Genomic DNA, 9,193 nt, shown 5'->3' with positions numbered 1-9,193 from the left:
AAAAAAAAAAAAAAAAAAAAAAAAAAAAGTAGTGTAAGGTGGTAAGGATTGAGAGTCAGGTACATGGAGTCCAAAGTGCTGGATTGAAACCCACTTCTTACTTCTGTGTCTCTCTGGTTTGGGTTGGTCATAGTGGCCAGACCCATTTCTGTGCTCAACCCTTCTGCTAACGGTCTCTAGAGGAGCCCACATGCTTTTTCAAATGCTGGTCTCCTCCTGGGGCCAGGATAAGTTCTTTTCTTCTTACCACCTCAAAACCCTGCTTCTTCCAAAACCTGAGTCTTAGAGAATTAAACCTTTTTATCTAATGGCTTCTACTTTAGTAAATGGGTTCACTAATTGATTAAATGATCCACTTAAATATCGATTCATTCATTCCTTTGACAAACATTGACCTCGAGGGAGTTCTGTAAAAATTAAGTGAAATACTGTAAGTGAGGCTCCTAATCCAGTGCCCGACACATTGTTAATGAAAACATTTATTAAGTTCCTACTCCGTGCTAGGCAGTAGGGGACACAAAAATAAGTAAAGAATGTTTCCCTACGTGTAGATTTAGACCTGTTCTAGAAATGAAGAAGCAGAGACTCATAGAAGTTATATAAATAGCCCAAGACCACAAAGCTGAGCCCGTAGTCACACCGGGGGCTCTTGCTGGCCTTGGAGCCCATGCTCCTTCCATGCCTCTCCTGTACCTCCACAGACCAGGGTTTTCCTTCATGGACAGAAGGGAAATTACAGCACTCTTAGCAGACCCAGCTCCTTCTTCATCCAGCCCAAGGGACAGTCATTTGACCTGAAATACCTTTATCCGCAAAATCAATTAGTATCTGAGAAAGGGAGAGTCAGCTATTTTCATAGATACAGGGTAAGAAGCAAAGGGATCCTGACTTGGGATAAAGTAACATTTCTGCTTGGGTTATAGCACCATCATGTGGCTCCTTTATTTCTGCACGTTGGCGGCTGCAGGGTGTAGGAGTAACGTTCCTTATGCACGCCAGGTTTTGGGTTGAGGCTGCAGTTCCCTTGGGAGACAGATTGTTTCTCATACATGCCATTCAGAGATCCCCAGACTTTTCAGTGGCCACATGTGGGTTTTGAAAAAAGCCGAACAGGCAAGGTGGCTTTTAAGACATCGAGGAACGCTTTCCCTAGAACCCCAACTATTAATGTGAAAACACACAATTTAGTGCCTGTTTTCAAATAAATGCATAAAATTTCAATTAATAAAAACCAAATGCACATTTGTTTTTTGTTTGCATTATTCCTGAGGTAAAGTGTGGTTTTAATACAAGGCTGATTTGGCATCGGGGGGAGACACTGGGGAGAATGCTGAAGAAATAATGTCTCTCCCTCTTCCAGACATAAAACAGTGGATCCCCTCCAAGCAAAGAGTTGGTGGCACTTTGGATTCAACAAGTCCAAAATAGGAAACAGAACTAGAAATTGGTTCCTTGTGATTAAAATGTCCCATCTCTATTTCCATGTTTCAGAGAAAAAACAGGTGCATTAGAACAGCACTCAAGCAGAACTTCCACTTTGATTCAACTATAATCTTGAGCCTTGATAGCAGAAAGTATACCTAACCTATTTGAGCACCCCCAGGTCCTAGCTCATGTGGGTTCGTGCACACAGTAGGTTCTTCGTACGAAATCACTGCACGAGAAGTCTGCTGTTACTGAATATGGAAGATGGCTTCTGGTACTAACTAGGTGTGTGTCCATGGGCAAGTGCCTTTACCTCTTTGGTCCTTGGTATGAAAAAGGAAGGGGACAGACCAGGGAGCACCAAGTTCTCTTCCAGCTCTGACCTTCTAGGGTTATAAGGAAAAAGGAGATCCTGGTTCACTGATTTCTATTTAGCACTTAGAGAGAGCTGGACACGCTATGAGATAATTGCAGGATTCTTAGTCCTTGAGTGTTGGAGATGAGGGCTCAGCTTTAGTCCTGAATTGCAGAACTGTCAGATGGACACAGCACAGGCAACAACATCAGCTAGAGGCTAACCCAAATGAACCTGCTCTTCTGTCCCTCTCTTTGACATTTCAGTAATCTTGAAGAGGTACTGTCTTACAACCGGTGTGACTGTACTGGTAAACACTAATGTCACCATTTGTACTTTTAGTTCTAATCTTCCCTACCTCATGTATGGAAGCTACTTTCATGGTAAATAAGCAGACCAGGTCAGATGCCAGTGATTTCACATTAAGCCTCTACATGTATTCCCTACTCTGATCAAAACTGGGAGGTTTCTCTAAAACACCCTGAACTTTCTTTCATGTGGGTCGTTGATCAAGCTATTCTCCTGGCTGCAAACTCTCTCTTCTACCAGCCAAATCATACCCATCCTTGAGAGCCAGATCAAATATCCTAGGTCTTTATCTTTATCTCAAGAATGGGATATCAAAATCCCACACATCCTTCAGAGCCAGGGCAAACACCCTCCAAAGTTTCTTCCACTGGTCTCACTCCTAAGTGTGAGATGTTCGAAAGTGCAGGTTCTTTGGAGTCAAGTACAAATAAATGCTGGCTATTCTTTTTCTTCTTCGGACTCAGAATCTCAGTTTTCCATCTGTTTAAACGGGTAAAAAAATATCTACCTTATCTGGTTGTTCTGATCGTTAAATAAGATATTATTTTTGGGCTTCCCTGGTGGCACAGTGGTTGCGAGTCTGCCTGCCTATGCAAGGGACGCGGGTTCGTGCCCTGGTCTGGGAAGATCCCACATGCCGCGGAGCAGCTGGGCCGGTGAGCCATGGCCGCTGAGCCTGCGCATCCGGAGCCTGTGATCCGCAACGGGAGAGGCCACAAAAGTGAGAGGCCCGCTTATTGCAAAAAAAAAAAAAAAAAAAAAGATATTATTATTGAACGCCCTCTGCCTCACAACAAATCAGTATTTTTTCCTTTCTTTCTTCCTTTCCTTCCTTCCTTCCCCAACTCTCTTAGCATTTTTAAACCTAATTTGTGAAAAAGATGGAATTCTTCCCTGAATATTTTTTGCCCTTTGCCTGGTTCAGCATAAGTTTCCGGTAGGTGAATACTGTATCTGTGTTCCCTCATAGCCCTTAGAACAGTATCTTTATTTAGTAATAATTTAGTAAACGTCTGTCAAATGAATGATTAATATTTCCGGCACTAATAGGTAAAAAGAGAGGACTTTTGGGCTGGCCTAGAGCATACGGGCTGGCCTAGAGCATACGGGCTGTCCATTGGGAAGTTTGGGGCAGAAGCCAAGGATATTAACTTCCACATGGAACCTGATGTTTCTGAAAGGTGAGAGGTCTTTGACCTCAAGCTTCCAACTTACAGAGTCGTCCATGCCCAGGAGGACAAGCAATGGGATGGTGGTCATCCCTCCGTGGACCCACTCCTGGAGAGACACAAAGCCATCCCGGTCGTAGTCCATCCCTTGTAACATCTCCTTCAATATCTGTGGAATCCATAGAGCAACCACTGTCCACTTTGATCTTCGACTTCTCCGCCCCACCCCTGCCCCGCCCACCCTGCCCTTTTCTTTCTCTTCTGTTCTATGTTTTCTGGCTTGTGTTTTATCCCTTTCCCCTCTGATTCGGAGTGAGTAGAGCATTGAGGGAGCAAATGGGGGTGAGGAGAACAGGGGTCCAGGCCTGGCTCTGCCCTGACCTGTGTGGCCTTCGACAAGCCACCCCAACTCTCTGGATTCTGCTTTTCTCATCTGTAAAATGGAATTAGTATTGCTCTGTTTGCAGCATGGTAGTGAAGATTAGAGAAAATGTATATAAAACGCTAAATATTATATCAGACTCATAGGAGCCCCCAATGTAATTATTATTATTATCTAATGATTGAGAAAAATCTTTAAAAGTCTTTCTAGCTCTAAATTCTCTGATCTCTGAGCTCCTGTTATAAAAATTTAGCTTTGGTGAAAGCATTGGGGGGTATTATTATTTGAATTAGTCTACACTTTCCCCTGCTGCCTCTAATCTTTCCTATCAGGGAAGTGGGAGATCAAGGTGTAGGACCCAGAGAAGTCACCTCTAAGAAGATGATCTGGGACAGCCTGCACCATAAACATGTGTTTCCAAGTCCCACTCTCATCTTGGAAGCTCATTGGAAAGTCACCCCTTGCTTTTGGAAACTCACAGGCCTTAGCTCCGTGGGATCCCACTCGAGATACTGGGCAATGTGTAGCATCTGGTTGACAATACGATCCATCTCCTAGAAAACATCAAGGAGAGAAGCCAACTGAAGATGGGCTTTTACAAGCAAGACTCAATATCAAACCCCGTGGGAAGATGGGCAGGGCAGAGTGTGAGAAGCAGCTGGTACAATATACTGGCATTTCATCAAGCACTCACTATTTGTTTTTGCTCTTTATTTCTGCCTTGACCACAAAGCTCACAAGAAACACAGACCGTGGATAAGCCAGAGGTATGCAGAAAGCTCACTGAACACTGACCTCCTCCTAGACCGACCTTCCTTCCCCTATTCTGTGCTTTGACTTAGCGTAGAAAGCACTCCTGTTTCCTCCTTCTTTGTGATCCTACAAATACTTACAAACCAAGGCACTTACTTCTTCCCTCTTTTCCCACACCTCATTCCCACAGCTTTAGCAACTTGGGATTCATCTATACCCCTTGGGGGTCAGTTTCAGTTGGATGTAGAGCCACTGTGTTGGTCCTTTCTCAGGCACTATGATTCAGATTCCTTTTGGCATCTCCTTTGTTTCCTTTGTATCAAGTCCTGGGTCCAGGACTCTTGGAACAGGAAATTCATGAAGGGTATGTTTGCCTAATGAGTGAGCCTTTTGTTTGGTACCGAGGCCAGGCTCCATCTAAAACCTCACAGAATTGTTGGATGCTAATGAATCAGTGCACTGAGAGTCCCACTGAAACACACTGGACTGAGAAAGCATTTGCATGTCTTGAGCACCATCTAAGATGTTCATAGTAAGGTTGATTTGGGGACACAGATTGGAGAACTGAAGCAAGGTTTAAAGGTGTTACTTTCACCAGGCAGAATGTTGGGTCAAAATAAGCAAGCTAAAACCCAACAGGGATTTTTAAAATTGTATTTCATTTAAAGTAGAAAATAACCCATTGCAAAACTGCAGATGAAATGGTAGATGGGGGTAAGGAAGTGGGCAGAATGGTGGGAACAGGGCTCAGCAGAAGTTCCAATGGAAAAGAGCTCGTGAAACTAGGTGGGTCCAAGATTCAATGTGAGCAAACGATGTGATTCAGGAATGGAGAATGAGACTCAATCTTGGGCTGGGTAAATAGGTGGGCATTTTCAGGAAGCAGAGTGGGCAGATTTCAGGAAGGACTAGTTCCCTGATGTGGATACTTAAAGAGTCCTGGAGGGGTGGGCTCCGTTCTATGCCATATTTTAAGAACGGCATTGACAAACTAGAGCTTGACCGGAATGGAGATTTAAAACTTCCTTATGAGAAACAGTGTAGAAATTAGGAAGTATGAGCTTGGGGAAGATTTTTGGGAAGATGCGATAGTACCTTCAATACCTGAAGGCCTGTTGTGTACAACTGGTACCCCACTGGTCAGCTGCCCTGGTCAGCTATAGAGGGCAGAAATAAGCTGAGGGATGGAGGGAGGGAAGAGTTGAGGGTTGGCCTATTTTGACCTCACCACTGGGTTGGGGGAGGGGAGAGAAGAGCAGAATCAGGTTTTGTATTGAAAATTTCCCTGGCAGACTAGAGATGCCCTGTGTGCGGGAGGGATGCCTTCTCTAACAGTCATCCCCAGTGGTGGAGCGGCTGTTTTAAGGTACTGGGTGAACTCTCCATTACTGGGAGTGTTCACAAAGAGGCTGGGCATCCAACTGCCGGGGGGTCTTGGTGGGAAGTTGAAAGAGAAGAGAACTATTTTGAGACTCACTTCAGTCCACCAGTGTTACCTTCCAAATAGATCCAGAATTTAACCACTTCTTACCACCTGCAATGCTGCTACCCTGGTGCAAGTTACCATCATTTCTTGTCTTGCTTATTTTAATAGCCTCCTAACTGGTATTCCTGCTTGCATCCCCACAGTCTAGACTCAACGCAGCAGCTAGAATGATCCTGTTAGGACCTAAGTCAATCATGTCACTCCTCTGCTCAGAATCTCCAATGGTTCTCTACCTCTCCAGAGTAAAAGAGAGAAAACCCTTTCAATCACCTGTAAGCCTTGATAATGCTTTGCAAACGCCCCATCCCTTCTCATTACTTCTCTGATCTCATCTCCTACTACTCACTCCAACCTCATCTGTTCAGTCATCCTGTTCCACTCACTCTGGCCTCCTAGTTAATCTGCTAACATTCCGGGCATCCCTCAGGACCTTTGCACATGCTGTTCCCTCTGCCTGGAAGGTGCTTCCCCATGACTCACTCCCTTCACCTCCTTCAAGTGTCTGTTCAGATGTCCCCCCCTCAGGGAGACCTTCCTTGGCTCCTCCAGCTACAACTGCAGCTCCCTCCAATACTTCCTTTCCCTCCTTTATTTTCCCTCTAGCACACAGCTCTATCTAACACATGCCTGACTATGCTTTGCAGTGTGCGTGTTTGCACTAGAATGAAAGTATCACGAGGGCCTGCATCTTTGTCTGTTGGCTCACTGATACACCCCCCACCCCCAGTGCTTAGAACACTAGCCGACATATATGAGATACTCAATCAATATGTGTTGATCAAATGCTTGAGAGTCTGTGATTCTCTTGGTGGTTCCCTCGCATGACCCAGCTCACGGAACTGCAATGTGGCTGCAGGGATCCCATAAAGACACTCTGGGGTTGAGTGGGGACTGGGACGATGCAGTTGGTCTAGTGGACTGGTTCCCTTTCTTCCTCCCTTTGGTCTGACTCAGCCCCGTGCACTTCAACCTCAGAGCCTTTCTGTTAATGAGTCCCATCTCTGACACGGCCAGTCATGAGGACAGGGCCTGTCTGATTCTCTTTGCCTTTTCTCCTCTCTACCTTCTTCCTTTTCCATCCTTCTCATTCTATGACCCCTGACCTGTCCCTGCCTCTTCCTGAGGGGAGGTGGGGTTGAGACTCAGGCTTTCCCAGGTGTGGTGGGATGGGATCATGTGCTCAGAGCAGACAGAGCCAGACTCCTAGAGCTGGTGCCCTGGGGTATGAGAGGGAGGCAAGGGTAACGGCAAAGCACGCCAGCAGTTCCTTGCCTCCTCCTGTCTCCTTGCCCTGGTCTCTCCGCCTCTCCCCACCTCTCCTCCACCCCTGGGCTTCAGCAGGAAATTACAGGGGGAATTTCTGAACCAGCTGGGAAGTTAAACTAGACGAGATACTAAAGCATCTCCTCAACCTGAGATTTGCGATTTGAGCTTCTGGAATGAAAAAGCAAGTTGGAGTTCACTCTCCCCTGGGCGGGCTCTTTGGAAGTAGAAGGCGGGGGCTTCTAGTCATCTCTGCAGCTCATATTGAGACACTGCTATTCCTATGAAGATGGAGCTGAGAGTGTTTGGACTCTCCCTTCACCTGTTCCCCTCTCCCCCAGCCTTTCTTGGATCTTGGAGGGATATTTGGAGAGCTTACCGCTTGGTCCAGGAGACCATTCTCATCCGAATCATAGAGACGAAACATGACTGCAAGAAACACAGAGGTGAGGCTTGAGATGTCCTCCGGGTACCAGGGATGGGCTGAGACTTTGCTGCTGCCAGTTTTTAGATCCGTTCTGACAATCACTGGAGTGAAGTCCGCTGCAGCCAGTTCACCCACCCTCCAAGGCACAGAGTCTGACCTGTGCCTTGGGAAGAGGGAGGTGAACCAAGCCACCTGGCTTCTGGGACTGTCTAAGCAATGACTCTGCAGCTGATGAGATCTGGGTCACGAGCGTGATTCCCTGTAGAGCACTCACACCTCTCAGCATCACGGGAACACAACTCAAAGCAGATGCCCCGCTGGTGGTGGGGCAGAGGCACCACAGTTACAGACGGGACAGTGCTTCTACTGCACACAGAAAGGGTGTGGAGTTAGGCAGGTTCAGATCTTGGCCCTGTCCTACCACCTCTAGGGCATCACATAAGTCATTTATCCTCTTTAGACTCAATTTCTTCATCTGTAAGATGGAGATTATAATAGTTTCTTTATCCTAAGTTTTTTTCAAATGAAGATTAATATGTCAGTGATATGCTAAATCTATAGCACTTGGAATGTAGAGAGCACCCAACAGATGTTATTTATTTTTATTTTCTTTCATTAATGAATATTTAGATATGGCATTTAATATGTACAACGTACCATCCTATGCACCTTATCATTATTACTTATTTAATCCTCAATAATGGTATGAAGTAGTTATTACAGAAGCTATTATGTTTCTTTTTCTAAAAATGTCTGCATGCAATTCAGAAACATCCTCTACCATGTTCTAGCTGTAGAGAGGTGATGGAAGATAAGAAAGATTTGGGAGTGAATTTTGGGCAAACGACTAAATGTTCATTTATGGGATTTGGAAACTTGCCATTTCATTCATCTAAAAGGCAGAGATCCTGTCTGTGGTCTCAGAAGTAAGCAGGGTGGGGAGCAGAGCTGACTACATCTACATTTCCCTCCCATCCTTTAAAACCCTTCATCATGCCTGTGTTCTCTGTGGCTGACCCTTCCCTCGTGTAACTGCTCTGGACCACTTGGGATGTACCCACAGGGTCACACCTTGTGTTTATTCAGTGGTGTCTCTGGTTGGACTTTAAGTTATTTAAAAGTCATGGGCTTCCGATTCTTTGTGACTCCTCCAAATGTCCTGGTCAGAGACACTCTGGGCCCAGGTGGCTCTAACATGGAGCCCTCTTTGGTCCCACTGTGCATGAGGAGTAGAATGAGAAATTGTGAGCAAGCATCCTACTTTTTAGCAGCATGGTCTTGGGCAAGTCATTTAACTTTTCCATGCTTTCTTACATATAAAATGAGAACAATCACGTCAACTGTCTAGGGTTACTGTGAGGTTAAAATGAGAAAATGCATTTAAAGTGCTTAGCAAAAATAAGGTGTTCAGTGATTAGTTATCACTGTTGTTACATTGATGATGGGTGGGATTTCAGGCTATCATTTCCAAAAAAAAAATACATGCTTGGTTATCTAGAAAAAAAACTTAACTTGGTTTCAATCACTAAAATCAGAGATGATTTGAATTAATTTAATTTAATTTTTTAAAAAAGAAAACTTTATAGGACAAATGACCAAGTTTCTGCAACAAAAAACTGTAGGG

The 9,193-nt window shown here is 45.0% G+C and overlaps 1 protein-coding gene across 4 annotated transcripts in view; it reads right to left on the bottom strand.

Annotated features, from left to right (window-relative positions):
• DGKG (diacylglycerol kinase gamma) overlaps positions 1 to 9,193 on the bottom strand; it is a 164,734-nt gene that overhangs the window by 113,339 nt on the left and 42,202 nt on the right. For all 4 annotated transcript variants that reach the window (XM_007451383.1, XM_007451380.1, XM_007451381.1 and 1 more), the window contains exons 6-8: positions 7,522 to 7,571; positions 4,120 to 4,194; positions 3,305 to 3,427 (exon numbers count right to left, since the gene is read on the bottom strand). In XM_007451383.1, the coding sequence (XP_007451445.1) occupies positions 3,305 to 3,427; positions 4,120 to 4,194; positions 7,522 to 7,571 (248 nt within the window). The remainder of the gene's footprint in view (positions 1 to 3,304; positions 3,428 to 4,119; positions 4,195 to 7,521; positions 7,572 to 9,193) is intronic.

Source organism: Lipotes vexillifer, unplaced genomic scaffold, assembly GCF_000442215.2.
Source record: "Lipotes vexillifer unplaced genomic scaffold, Lipotes_vexillifer_v1.1 scaffold513, whole genome shotgun sequence".
In the NCBI taxonomy this organism is placed as follows: domain Eukaryota; kingdom Metazoa; phylum Chordata; class Mammalia; order Artiodactyla; family Lipotidae; genus Lipotes; species Lipotes vexillifer.
Note: the sequence above shows the minus strand (reverse complement) of the source record. Positions and strands in the feature narration are given on the sequence as shown.